Below are 14,685 nucleotides of genomic sequence, written 5' to 3'. Positions count from 1 at the left end.
GCAGCCAAAGGAAGGCAAGGAAACAAACATCCCCTCTCCCCAGAAACCAGAGGCGTGCCAGATTTTATTCCAAGTTGCTACTTTCCTGAAGAGGGGCACTAGCAGGCCCCTTGGAAGAGGGAATCACCTTGGATTACCTTTGTTTTTTAACAAAAAAAAAAAATTTAATTGAAAATTATTTTTCAGTCTTAAAAATTAGGATACATTTTCAATAATTTCAGCCTTTTATGCAGGTCATACCAAATTTTTTAGAAAAGTACCTATTACTTTTCCTATCCATGGTACTTCATGATACTGTGTGTAATTCATTTTCAGTGGATGTGAAATAAAAGTAGCTCATTTTTCCTATGGTTAGGATAAGTGCTGAGATTTGGATTAGGATGCAATAATGAGCAAAGGAGGGAAGGGCGCTAACATGAATGAAGTGCCATGTGTGCCACCCTTTCTGCAGGGTGACTGCCACATGGTATAGCTTCTCATTTTCCCAGCACTCCTAGTATGTTGGCCTGTTGTCACCACTTGATAGATGAATAAACTGGAACATAGAGTGCTTAAATTCCTTGCTCTGGGTCACAACTAACCTACGATCAAGATGTTATTGAAATCAAGGTGTGCCTGATTACACAGTTCATGTTCTTTGCTTCTTTCTTTCTTTGTGCTGCTGAAATACACCTTCCCCTTGTCTATTACACAGAAGGGGGGGGGGGGGCAGATGTCTTTCAATAGGTATGCCCTGTGCCAATCCCAGACCAGTTGACTCAGAATCCCCTGGTATTTTGAAAACAATTCCAGGAATGCCCTGAAGTGAAGTATCCTTCCACTTCAGAGCAACGTCTGCATTGACAACTAAACTGCTTTTATTTTGTAAAGAAAGAATTATTAAACAGTGATTGAAGTAGAAGGGAAGAAATCCGAATGAATAGTTCTCTTTAAATTTATTATTTAATTATATAACAAGAAAGCTTTCTCGTTTTGGTTCAAATCTTGGAGCCTTCAGATTGGGAATTTTCAGATGTTTTCTTGAAACATGCGTAAAAGACACCTATCTTATGGTTTAGTTTCAAAATGACCTAGCAATTAATTCTTCTCATTTAAGTTCTTTTGGGGTTATTGTATCTCAGATATCTTAGATGAGATTAGGGAAGAAGAATACTTAGAACACTGGAGATAGTTGAGTAATCTTTTGAATAAAACACATAAATTGATTTGACCTGAGAACATAGTGAAAACAAACACCTAATTTCATTTTTCTGGTTGAACATGCTTTTTTTTTTTTTGGCTGCATTGGGTCTTTGTTGCTGCTGCGCACGGGCTTTCTCTAGTTGTGGCGAGCGGGGGCTGCTCTTTGTTGCGATGTGCAGGCTTCTCATTGCGGTGGCTTCTCTTGTTGTGGAGCATGGGCTCTAGGGCGTGCAGGCTCAGTAGTTGTGGCGCATGGGCTTAGTTGCTCTGCAGCATGTGGGATCTTCCCGGACCAGGGATCAAACTCATGTCCCCTGCGTTGGAAGGCAGATTCTTAATCACTGCGCCACCAGTGAAGTCCCCAGGCTTTCTTGTTTAAATCAAAATCTTGTTTTCTTTTCATGTTGTTTTTTTTTTTTTTAATAAGCTCATAAATGCTCTGAATTCTCACTAGTCATTGCTGATCTTTTGTAAAACTGCTGGTATAAGCATTATAAATCACTTGGCTCATGAGTTTCAGACATTTTTGCTTTATAGTACACTCTTCAGTTTTATGGGTATTTATTTTTCCACACAATATAGCAGTATATGCTGCAATTCAGTAATACTGCTCAGCAGTATTAGTGGAATTCAAAATAGAAATCACTTTCCTTTTGACAACTAGTATAATGAATTGGTTGACTATTGCCAAATTTGTGAAGGCAGAAAGATCTTTTTGTAATTTCAAAAATGAACTTGACATTTATAAGTTTTTTGGTACTCTTTCAAATACTGCTCACCAGCTATCTAAAATATATAGTGTAGGATTTATCTTTACTCTGAGGTGCATTTATTCTGCATAGGCTAATTTCGAGATTTCTTTGGGTTTTTCAGGAATCTTAAGGTGTGATATTGATACCACCATTTACTTTCAAGGTTACAAACATTAATCTAGCAAGGCATAGGTATTTGGTGCAACATGTGTGTATTAAACACCAACTGTTTTTACTCTATGCATGCTTGTTTTGCAAAGAATTTTAAATATAATACTGTAATCGCAAAATGGACTGTTTTCAAGATTTTCCTTCACCCTATCCTTGAAAGGGGGGAAAGACATCCTTACTGTGCTGCAAAATGTCTCGTGGTCTCTTAAACAGCATTAACATCTTGTATGTGCTTCTTTACTAAGTTCTTTGTTCTGGAATAAACGGAAAATAGGGCTTTCTTTGAAATGACTGGATAGTCTGTCACTCTCCTCAAGCCTTCTTTCCTTCTACTTTATAGTTCCTACAACAGCAGCCAGCACCCCTGACGCCGTTGACAAGTATCTCGAGACACCTGGAGATGAGAATGAACATGCCCATTTCCAGAAAGCCAAAGAGAGGCTGGAGGCCAAGCACCGCGAGAGGATGTCCCAGGTACATGTGAATTTCCATCCTTCAGTCGTACAATACTGGGGAAATCTGGATTTGCCTCTGCCTCAGAGTCTCCCCAGGGGCCCTATGGTTGATGAATGCCTAGGGGTGGGTAAGGCTCTAATTTTATCCAGATCTTAAAGACATAACATTTTAATTGTAAATGTTTTCAACAAGGGCACCGATTTGGGGCTTTTTGCATTCTCCCTGAACTTGCCACCTAGGAAAGACCCAGGTATAGTAAGTATAGTAAGATTTTATAAGCGCAAATTAAGTTGTGTGTACACCTTTCTTGATGGTTTTGTCACTCTGTTTAGCGTAGTCCTGTAATGGTGTTGTAAATTAAAATCACTTAAAATGTTCGTTAGCAAAGATGAATAGTTTTGTATGGAATACCAAATTATGAAAACTTTGAACCTAACATTTCTTACCGAGTTAATTCATAGGACTCCCCCAGGAGCTTAAAACCAAAGTGAACCATAATGATCATTTCATCTAGTCCCATAAATGACAGATAATGCAGTAAACTTTCAAGCGTTTAGCTTCCCACTCTAGAACAAAGCAATATAAGTAACACAGAGAGGCATTCGGAACCCAAGCCTTTCTTGCTCCTAGTACAGTGCTCTTTTCACTACATTGTGCTACAAATCCTGTTTTTTTTTAATCATGTTCTTTATGAAACAAAAAATTGTTTCCAAAACAACTAATTTACATGTAATAATACCAACTACAATTTAAGTTATGCCTGCTACCAGGTGCTAGCTGTTGTATTAGAGGTAGATAATACTGAGGATTTTAGTCCTTTGTCAGATTCTTTTTTTTTTTTTTTTTAACGTGGACCATTTCTAAAGTCTTTATTGAATTTGTTACAATATTGCTTCTGTTTTATGTTTGTTTTTTTGGCCCTGAGGCATGTGGGACCTTAGCTCCCCAACCAGGGATCAAACCCTCACCCACTGCATTGGAAGGCGAAGTCTATAACCATTAGACTGCCAGGGAAGTTCCCTTTCTCAGATTCTTTATTCATTCGTTCAGTCATTCAACAAATACGTATCCATCACTTACTTGCCAATCACCGTTTCAACTCATAGTCTATACCCTGAAGAGTGAACATGAAGAAATAATAGGAAAAGTCAGATTCAAGGAAACATAACTGAGTGAATGAAGAAAGAAAAATAGGGTTTTTCTTTAGGAAAGATACACACAATATGTAATCACTGTTGAGAAGGAGTAGGACGGCTATCAGCTGCCATACTTATTGCCACTGAAAAGACATCTTTTAAACTTAAATCCTGTCTCACTACTTGTTTCTGAAGCTCTCAGAACCTTGTTATTGCCCACAAAATCCATTTGTGGGAAAATGAAGGCCCCAAAAAGAAAAAGAGCAAAATAAACACTGAACGCTCAGCTTGGCATTTCCAGTGCCTGCCCCCTCACCCAACCTCCTGCACCCCAAATCCAGTCATCTTACTTCCTCTCCCACCTCAACTGCTACCGTCATCATATGGGCAGCCTTAAACCACTCTGCTCAACGTATGCTAAACCCATCACGGCCTCTCTCTGCTCTCAGCATTGATCTCTGGAAAGGTGTCCCACTCTTCTTCACGCTGGCACATCTCAGCCGTTCCTTACACTCACGTAGTCCTCAGAGTGAGATAAGCAGTCACTGCTCTTTTGCATTTAACTAAATATTTGCTCACCAGTTTTATTCCTCCAGCTGGATTGTAAACGTTTAGTCCCTATACATTTATATAAGTACCTTCCTAACCTTGCATTTCTATCTTGAACCCACTTAGTCATTATTTTTTAAAAAAATACAGATTCTGAATTTTTTCCATTATTTATTGGTCATTTTGAGCCTGTTAATAGCACTGATTTTAACTACTCTTTCAGATATTATAGATCTGTCCTAGAATAGTACCTTTATTTTAGCACACCTATTTAAGCCATGACTTAGTTCATATATGTTTTAATGGACTTTCTTCACCTTTTAGTTACTACCTATATCTGAGATAATTTAAAGAATGTTATCCTGGAGCAGAGAATGTTGTCTCTTAGATTCCAGGGATCATAGACGTGTGAGATGCTTGAGATCAACATTTATCATCATAACCGATGGTACTGAATTCTGGAGACTGTTTGAACTTGCCTGCCTCTTAAATCTCTCTGTATTACTTGTCATTTTCTCTGCATGAAACAGCAAAGTCTTTGAATATCCATAAATCCGGATGATACTGATACTTTCATGCATGCAGTGGAAAATTGCTTTATAAGACTATATGGGGTCACTGTGAAGTCTAGATCCTGAGAATTTTTAATTTAAAAATTTCATCTTTTAAAATGATTTTTATTACAGTTTTTTTTATTATTTGTTTTCTTACGATACAGAGAATTTGGGGCTTTTGTTGTTGCTGGGGCTCATGATAACTCTGAACTTACAGATTTCTGTTGTTCTATGTTATGAATAGTATCTAGCAAATATAAGAAGGTGCACGATCATTTATTCCATATGATTTTAACAGTTTTACTATATCCTTAAAGTAAGGTTCTTCAAAATGGAAGTTGACCTTTCTCTACATTTATTATTTTTATGATAGAAGCATCAACATCTTAGGAACGGCCTTTTCTCCTGTCACCAAATATAAATAAACTTAGCTCATCTGTTGGATTTGCCATTTTATAATGGCTAATTGGGCCACAGGGGACAAAAGCATGGTCTTTAGAGCCACAGAGATCTTGGTTTATATCCTTCCTTCTCCATCTTTTTCCTGCATAACTTTGAGCAGGTAACTTAACCTGATCCATAAAAATGGGGATGGCCGGCCTTCCCTGGTGGCGCAGTGGTTGAGAGTCCGCCTGCCGATGCGGGGAACACGGGTTCGTGCCCCGGTTCCGGGAGGATCCCACGTGCCGTGGAGCGGCTGGGCCCGTGAGCCATGGCCGCTGAGCCTGCGCGTCCGGAGCCTGTGCTCCGCAACGGGAGAGGCCACAACAGTGAGAGGCCTGCACACCGCAAAAAAAAAAAAAAAAATGGGGATGGCCAAGGCTAATCTCATGTGAGAAATCAATTAAACGAGAGCGATTTTGGAAAGCTCTTAATACTGGATCTGGTATTTAGCAGGTCAGGAGTGATGCACTCTATTATCAGTGGACCTCAGTGGAAGCCATTGTTCAAAGGGAGATGTTGAGCCCACAGTGTGTGTTTATCTTTCAGTAAGTAGGCCTAGCGTGATGGTGTAGGTGAATTGTTTTATTTGGAAGGATGGAGGATATTATTAAATTGCTCTGAAAATCAAAATTTTATTTCATTTCTATAGGAGTGCTTATTTTCAATGCATTAGCTAAATAAATCTCCTTAATTATTCCATGGATTCCCCTGCTCAAAGATGAAAGATCTGAATATACAAAGGAAGATGGTAAAGATTTAAATGTAATGCAGGAAATCAGTTTTTCACATTCCAATAAGACATCTGACTTCTATCTCAAACTAATTTTGAGATTCCTTACCTGAAGAATTTGTGGTAGAATACCGCCACTATGAACATTTTGGAAGCAGGAAATTCAAATATTTTTATTTCAAGGCTTATCTCATCTGTAAAGCAAAAGTAGGCTTCAGTAGCCCCCATCTCACAGGTGCTCTTCATTAACTCTTGGACCCACCGAAGCATCTGGGGCAATATGTTTCTTTTCCTTCTATATCCTGTTCTTGTTCATAGCAGCTGCACATTTTCCCCAATTTTGCTGTGAATGTGTTAGATTATTTCTTATATGCTCTTCACTTGTAACAGAGAATTCATTCCATTCTTTTTTCTCCATAATTTCATGCACACAACATGGGGAAGCTTGTCTTGTACTTTATACAATGGATTGATGCTAACTGACAATGAAGTATCTAATTAAAAACTGACACGATGATGTGATGTGATATTCTCACAGAACTTCTCTGTCAGTAGTTACTTACGCCAAGCTTCAAGGATGTCTGAAAAAAATCAGTTCCTTAGGAATAAATACCTGTAAATAACAGGCTCTTATAATACAGAAATCAGGGTTTCTTGCGCTTTGTATGTCCACAAAGTATGCAAGTAAACAGCTGTCAACAGACCATTATTTCGTTTACTGGATCTTTCTGTTCTTTATATTACCTTGCTCAGGTATGAGCTATACTTAAAAAAAAAACACTACTTGATAGTGAGTAGTACACTTGAAAAGGAAAAGGAAGCTGTAAATGGTAAGAATCAAATATCGTTTCCTTTCAGCGGCACCCACAGCTGCAGACTTTTCCTTTTTGCATTCAGATCAGTGAGTGAACTTCTCCCAGAGAAATCCTGAGTGAACACCATGGATGAGAAGAGGAAGTCTTATTTTCCTATAAAACAGATCAGCCTGGTTACCAAATTAGTGTTACTTACCAAGAATACTTTTTGCTACATTCAGAACATTACAATGTGTACTGTCTTGGAATTTTTGGAGGAATTTAGAGTATTCTTTGCTGTTGGTGAGGCAAGTTGGCAAGCAAAATGTTCTCATTGCCCCTCAGTTCTGTGGATCTTAGGATTTCTGACAGCTGAAATCTTCATTTCCTTCCTCTATTATATACTTCTTGGTACTGTGCTCATGGCATGTGTACACATGCATACAGTGTTACATATGTTTTTCCCCCCCTTCGTACTGTTTGAATTTTTATAACTTGCTTTCACAAAAGACTAAAACCAACGTGTTCAATTTAATGTTGGAAGACCTTGTACAGGTAATATATGCCTTTTAGGAATCGTTGACATTGGTGCACATCAAATAAAATGACTTTCAGCTATTTCTGAAAGTAATAGAAAAGAAAAAACACCAACTTTGTTTCAAAGAGCCATATAAAGGTGAACATTTATGTTTACTCTACTGCTGTGATAGAGTATATACATCTTAGTGAGAGGTCAAATATTATTGAGCTGGGAATGGAACGTGATCCTATTTGTCATGTTTAAAATGTCAAATGTAGGAAAAAAAACCACAGTGATCTAGCTCATTAAATCTATATTTGAAGAAAGAACTGATGGTTTTAAATGATTTCCTCCTTTTGTAGGTCATGAGAGAGTGGGAAGAGGCAGAGCGTCAAGCAAAGAACTTGCCTAAAGCTGATAAGAAAGCAGTGATCCAGGTAAACCCTGAGTCCATCCTCCACCAAGCATCACACCCTTGTTGATGTAGTGCCTGCACCTTTTCAAGCAACTGCTGGAACCTCATGCCTGATCGTTCATATCTCCCTCAACTTGGACTACTGCTCATCATTGTCTAATAATTCAGTTGCTTAAACCCTGCCTTACTTTTGCTCCCAATTAGCTCATTATAATTCATTTCTTTAAAACTCACATTGTTACTTAAAGTCTAATTTTTATCAGTAATATATCTTTCTGGTTGCCATAATCTTCTGCTACTTCTTCCCCGTGGCAAATTTACATGATAATTTGAATTTTTGACTGGATCCCCTCTGAGAATTACCTTCAGTAAACCATGAGGTTATCATGATCATTTTCTTAAAGTTCTTTGAGTAAGAGAGGACTTTCATAAATATGCATGTAATTGAGAGTTTCAAGAGTATATACATTTATTCTACCTTACAATTAGTCAAATCAGTTTTCAGTGACCATATAAAATAATGATTTACATTGAGAAATTAGGTCTGGGGATGAAAAGCAGGGAAATGGAGGGGAATCCATAAAACATGCTGAATTAGTCAAAATGTTGGAATGACTGAAGTCTTTGAACACAACAAAGTATGATATCCCTTTTAAAAGACTTGAATTTGCTGCTCCGTCCTATTTGTCTGGTTCCCGATTGTCATGTGCCTCTGTTTGTGATGGCAGCATTTCCAGGAAAAGGTGGAGTCTCTGGAGCAGGAAGCAGCCAACGAGAGACAGCAGTTGGTGGAGACGCACATGGCCAGAGTGGAAGCCATGCTCAATGACCGCCGCCGCCTGGCCCTGGAGAATTACATCACCGCTCTGCAGGCTGTGCCACCTCGGGTAGGCTTCCCTTCACAGCTGAGGGCACAGCAGCCAGTAGGCATGGGGACACTGGGGACTGAAGGCCATAAGAAAGAAATGGGGAGAAGTTTCTAAGAGCACCATTATTCACAGGTTCAACCTCAGTCTGTTTTATCTTGAAGGTTAAAGGGTCACAGAGCAGCTGCCTCCATAGTACCATCTCTGCACAGTAGACACACCTTTCCACCGAGGAGTCAGACAGGCTTCCCGGGGACTCACAGTGCAAGACCTGATTTGAGTTGATATCCCTGGATGGTGACAGTTCATGATATAGTTGAAGTCAGGGAACCACAAGAGCTGGAAGGAATTTAGATGTAACCTAGCCCAGCCCCCTTATCATGTGATGTAACTGAGATCAAGAAAAGCTGAGATTTGGCTGGGTTATAAGGATTTTTAGTGGAAAAATAGGACCTAGAACTGAAATTTCCTGCTGAGAACAGCAGCCATATTCTCTGGGGATAGGAGCCCTATTTGGTCATGACGTCCACAGCAAAGGGGTTTATTTGTGGTATTCAGGGATAAATGCCCAGAAAGGCTTACTAAGCACTGCAAGCATAGGCTTCATGGGAGAGCTTACTTTGGATGTAAGGAACATTCTGAGCATGAGTGTGTGTACATCATGTCCGCTTGTTCTATCCATTACTGAGTGAGGAATATTGAAATCTCCAACTATAATTGTGGATTGGACTCTTTCTCATGTGATACCCTCAGGTTTTGCTTTGTGTATTTTGAGGATCTGTTCTTAGGTGCATAAACATTCAGTGTTGCTATGTCCTCTCTACCCCCTTATCATTATGAAATGTCCTTCTTTATTCCTAGTAATATGTTTTGTTCTAAAATTACTGTGTCTGATATTAATTAAGATACTCTAGCTTTCTTTTAATGTATCATAGTGTATCATTTTTCCATCCTTGTGTGGCCTCTCCCGTTGCGGAGCACAGGCTCTGGACGCGCAGGCTCAGCGGCCATGGGTCACAGGCCCAGCCGCTCTGTGGCATGTGGGATCTTTCCGGACCGGGGCACGAACCTGTGTCCCCTGCATTGGCAGGCGGACTCTCAACCACTGCACCACCAGGGAAGCCCCATCCTTGTGTTTTTGTTTAACCTATTTGTTTATATTTGAAGTACATTTCTTCTAAGCAACATATACTTGGGTCTTGCCCTTTGATTAAGAGGACCATTTAATGAAGTTATTGATATGATTATGCCTAAATCCATCATCATGCAATTTGTTTTCTAGTTGTCCCATCTGTTCCTCGTTCCCCCTTTATTTTTTGCTACCTTTTGGATTAATTGAATATATTTTATGATTCTATTTTGTGTCCTTTGTTGGCTTTTACCTTTAACTCTTTATTATTTTAGTGTTTGCTTTAGAGTTTGTAGAAAACATCTTTAACTTTTCACAATGGTATTATACCAGTACAAATGATGTTATACCACTTCCCTTATATTACAAGAACCTTACAATAAGTTACTTCCATTTCACGTTTCCTACTCTTTGGGCTGTTGTTGTCATACTTTTTCCATACTACATTATTGTTATTTCTTAAACAGTCAATTATCTTTTAAAGAGTTAAATAATAAGAAAAATATTTAGTTACCCATATATTTACCATTTCTGGTGTTCTTTGTTCCTTGTGTAGGTCCATCTGGAATCATTTTTCTTCTACCCAGAGGACTTCCTTTAAAATTTATTTTAATGCATTTAGATTCGTAAAGAATTCTTTGTGCTTGGGTATGCCTGAAAATATCCTTATTTCACCTTTCCTTTAAAAGACATTTTTACTGGGATAGAATTCTGAGTTGAAATTTTTCTTCAATTGCCTTGATGTTGATGCTCCATTGTCTTCTTGTTTGCATTGTTTGCAACAAAAATACTTATATCATTCTTTTCTTTATGTCTCTGTAAATAATATATCTTTTTTTTTTTAATCTGGTTGCTTTTAGGGTTTTTTCCTTTATCACTAGTTTTGAGCAATTTGATTATGATGTGTCCTGGTATATTTCAACCTGCCATTAATCCCCTCTGGCTGTTTTTCATATCATACATTATAGTTTTCATGTCTAGAATTTTAATCTGGATTTTTGTATGTTTGTTTCATATTTTCCATATCTTTACTTAATTTTTGAACCTTTGGAATTTTGTTATTGGCTTTCCGGCATTGTGAAGTTCACCTTGTTGAGTGCTGGGTATTTTTGGATACCTATTACTATTCCTGAGCTTTGTTCTGTAATGCAGTAAATTACTTGGAAACAGAGTAGTTATCAACCTGTGGCTAGTGATTCCTCAATCCTGAAGCAAGATCCTTCTGAGTAATCTACCATGAATGTTGAGTTTTTCCATCTAGATCATGGAAACAAGTACTATTTCTGACCCTGTGTGAACACCAGACACTGTTACCGCTAATCCTTTTGGGTGATTTTTTTTTCCCATGGCCTCATGTTTCTTTCATGTGTGTGCATTGATCATTAGTCAGCTGTATTCTCATAGGGTATCATCTCCAGTTTCTCTCTCTGAGCAACTCCTTCCTCTCCAGTATTTTTTCCTGTGACTGCCAGCCACCTCCGTCTCTTCAGACTCTCACCCCATATCTTCAGCTCTCTGGAATCTCCCAGGCTCTGACTGGGTTCCCACGCCTGGAGCCACAGCCTGGAAACTCAAGGCAGTAAGCTTGGGCAATTGTAGAGTTCATAATATGTTTCTTATTTCTCAGTGGTCTCTGTCCCTCACCTGGCATCTGATATCTTACAGAAATATAGTCCTATATAGTTTGTCCATTTTTTGGTGGTTACTGGCAGCAGGGTAAATCTAGTTTCCACTACTTATCTTGGCTGGAAGTGGCAGTCTGTGTGTACACTATGTAACTAAACCAAAAAAACACCCACTTGCACTGATTCTCCTCGTCATTTTGATTTTTCTTTCTATACTAAGGTTCAGAGCAGAAAGCTCTGAGGAACCGTAAGAGAGCTCTGGTACTCTTCCAGATGGCGAAATAGTATTGACCCTGTTTTACCAGTGATGTCACTGAGATTGAGTGGCTAGTTCAGGGTGACACCACTAGTAATGGACAGGGTGGAGCTGTGAGTCACAGGTGACCACCGCAGGGCCTTCTACCAGACCAGGCTTCCTCTCGGAACAGAAACCTTTTGAAAAAGAATATTCACATTAGCATTTTCATTTTCTCTTCAGAAAAACATCTGTCCTGGCACTGTTCAGTAAAATTATGTTTATGTATCTGGAGAATGAGTTCCTTGGTTACTGTCTTTTTTTACAGGACTTTATTTTGGGGTGCGGGGCCATCAGCATCATTTGCCAGAGCAAGGCAGGGCGGTGGGTGTTGAGACCAGAATCTGAACAGCTGACATTTAGTGAAGCGTTCCAGCTAAAAGTCCTATTTCTGAAGTAAGATCTTTGCTAAATGGTCATTGATAGAGCTAAAAGTAAGATGAGGACTGAATGGAGTCTTCAACAAATGCATATTTCATATCTTTCAGTTCAGTCCCATCAGCCATCACAGGAAAGACAGTGACAAGAATAATGTTTGCCAAAGCTTCTTGTGTTATCAAAGGGGATAATTTCAGATTTGGTCATAATCATGCTTGCCCAGAGTCAGGTGATCACGCCTTGTAGAATTAGACAACATGTTTATTTGAAATAAAAATTTTAAATTGGATTAAGAACTATTTAACTGTCAAAAAATCAGATATTTGTTGATTGATCCAAGGATTCACGTTGAATTCTTACCTAGAAATGCATAAAACTCTCCCATCTAATAAAAACTGGGACTGGGTAGGTACAGGCATGCAATCTTGGGATTACCTGCCATTTTTGTTAAGTTATTGTCTTTGTGGGTTTTATTTGAATTTTAATGTATAGCTTGACATGGCACTTAGCTCCACACTTTGGAAAATGCGAGAAAATTCTAAATCCCTTCTTGAGGGCTTTTATATATTGCTGTTGAAAGACATAAATCAGAAGCTTGCCAGTAACTCTCTGAGAAAGGTCATGTCTTGTATTGGAGCCGTAAATAAGTATTTCTGAAACCTCCCTCATACTTACACAGTGCCTGGGAAATACAAAATATTTACTCAATGTTAGCTGAATATAAGAAAATGAATTAGTCAGGTGTTTTTTCTGTAGATTCTGTAGCTGATAATCACGTCAGAATAACTATCCCCTTAACCCTGACCGCTTTTGCCAAATAGTCCCCAACTTCACAAACAGGAATCTGGAGCAACGCGGATTGTTTATACAGTCTCTTTGAAGCTTAGGTTTAATCCATGCTTTCATTTTTTTTTTAAACCCAAGCTTGGAAGTATGACGTGATGATGTTTTTGTGCAGCTGGAATTCCTTGGTCTACCACGAATTTCATTTGTGAGTCCCCGTGTCTGTGTGTGCTTTATGTTCCAAATTTCCTTTTTGATGAATTACAGTCCTACTGGCTGATACACTGAATGGCCAACCTAGAAGTGCATTGTTTGAATCATATTTAGAATTTTTATATACATATATACTTCACATATTACAGTTGTTAAAACAGTCTCTCCATGTCCGTCCATCCTCTTCCCCCCTCTCTCAACCCCCAGGAATAAAAAAATTAGAATGCAGTTGTGTCTTTGCACTAGGATAAACTCTTAATCTGTAGAGGGCTAGTAACTCTTCTAAGGACCAGCTCTTCAAAATTTTCACTTCTCTAAAAGTTTCCTTGGAAAAATAAAGGAGTTACACTTTTTTTTCCAGAAAAGTTAAAGTCGTCTCCAAAGAGGCATCGCACATGGATAAACTTCTATCACCCTTGGAGGCCTTTAAGCTACTAAACATAAGTACTGCTTTAAACTAAATTATCATCACAGAACACAGGACTTTGGCTTCTTACTTTCACAGAGCTCAAATTGATGCAACTCATGAAATAATGAGATAAATACTATCTGAGCCTTCCCTCCTGTAACTGGCAGGGTCTACTTCATAGATGGAGAAAAGATTATGCTATTGCCTGACTGTTCAACATTCTCTGTAATCTGAAGAGAAACTATACTTAAGTGGGATCCCATATAGATAAACCAAAGGCTGCATAGGAATTTCTGTTTAAAATAAACTTTCCATTGTAGGCTTAGGTCTGGAAAAATTTAGGAGCTGGAGTAAGGAACTGAAATGTTTTAAAGATAAGAGACAAAAAGCCAAAGCTTTCTATGTAATTCTGGGATTTTTGGTGTCTTTACAGATACTCAGTCTAAATCTCCATTAGACAACATCCTAATTACTACCCTGACTTCAACAACTTTTAAGAATTTTCTATGTAGAAGAAAGAATTAAGAAACATTTTCATGTATGTCTGTGTGTCTGTGTGCCAGTAGTGTTGTTGTGGTTTTTATCCAGTGTCTCAGGAGATATCTTATACTAAATTTGGATACTAAATAGTGCATTGCAGCCATCTTTTCCGTACTAAAATTAATTTCATGTTTGTATCTGATGCTTCACACTCAGACTCTCAACATTTAATTGAGCAAAAAAATTGGGAGGCAGTTCCTTTAGCACCTGCACTCTTTCCTTTCTCATTTCTTTTCTTTTTTTTCTAATTGAAGCATAGTTGACTTACAATATTATATTAGGTTCAGGTGTAAAACATAGTGATTATATATTTTTATAGATTGCATACCATACAGAGTTATTATATAATATTATTGACTGTATTCCCCATGCTGTACATTACATCCCTGGGACGTGTTTGTTTTACAACTAGAGGTTTCTACCTCTTAATCCCCTTCACCAATTTCACCCATTATTCCCCTCTTCTCCTGCTGGTGACCATCAGTTTGTTCTCTGTATCTGTGAGTCTGTTTTTGTTTCTTTATATTTGTTCATTTGTTTTATTTTTTGGATTCCCCATATACGTGAAAACATAGTATTTGTCTTTGTCTGATTTATTTCACTAATTATAATACTCTCCAGATTCATCCATGCTGTTGCAAGTGTATATACCACACTTTTTTTTTTTTTTTTTTTTTTTTTTTTTTTGTGGTACGAGGGCCTCTCACTGCTGTGGCCTCTCCCATTGCGGAGCACAGGCTCCGG

The 14,685-nt window shown here is 38.3% G+C and overlaps 1 protein-coding gene across 2 annotated transcripts in view; it reads left to right on the top strand.

Moving 5' to 3' along the window:
- APP (amyloid beta precursor protein) overlaps window positions 1-14,685 on the top strand; it is a 274,061-nt gene that overhangs the window by 180,558 nt on the left and 78,818 nt on the right. For both annotated transcript variants that reach the window (XM_079921899.1, XM_079921898.1), the window contains exons 9-11: window positions 2,446-2,579; window positions 7,651-7,725; window positions 8,432-8,590. In XM_079921899.1, the coding sequence (XP_079778025.1) occupies window positions 2,446-2,579; window positions 7,651-7,725; window positions 8,432-8,590 (368 nt within the window). The remainder of the gene's footprint in view (window positions 1-2,445; window positions 2,580-7,650; window positions 7,726-8,431; window positions 8,591-14,685) is intronic.

This window comes from Stenella coeruleoalba (assembly GCF_951394435.1).
Source record: "Stenella coeruleoalba genome assembly, chromosome: 5".
Lineage (NCBI taxonomy): Eukaryota > Metazoa > Chordata > Mammalia > Artiodactyla > Delphinidae > Stenella > Stenella coeruleoalba.
Note: the sequence above shows the minus strand (reverse complement) of the source record. Positions and strands in the feature narration are given on the sequence as shown.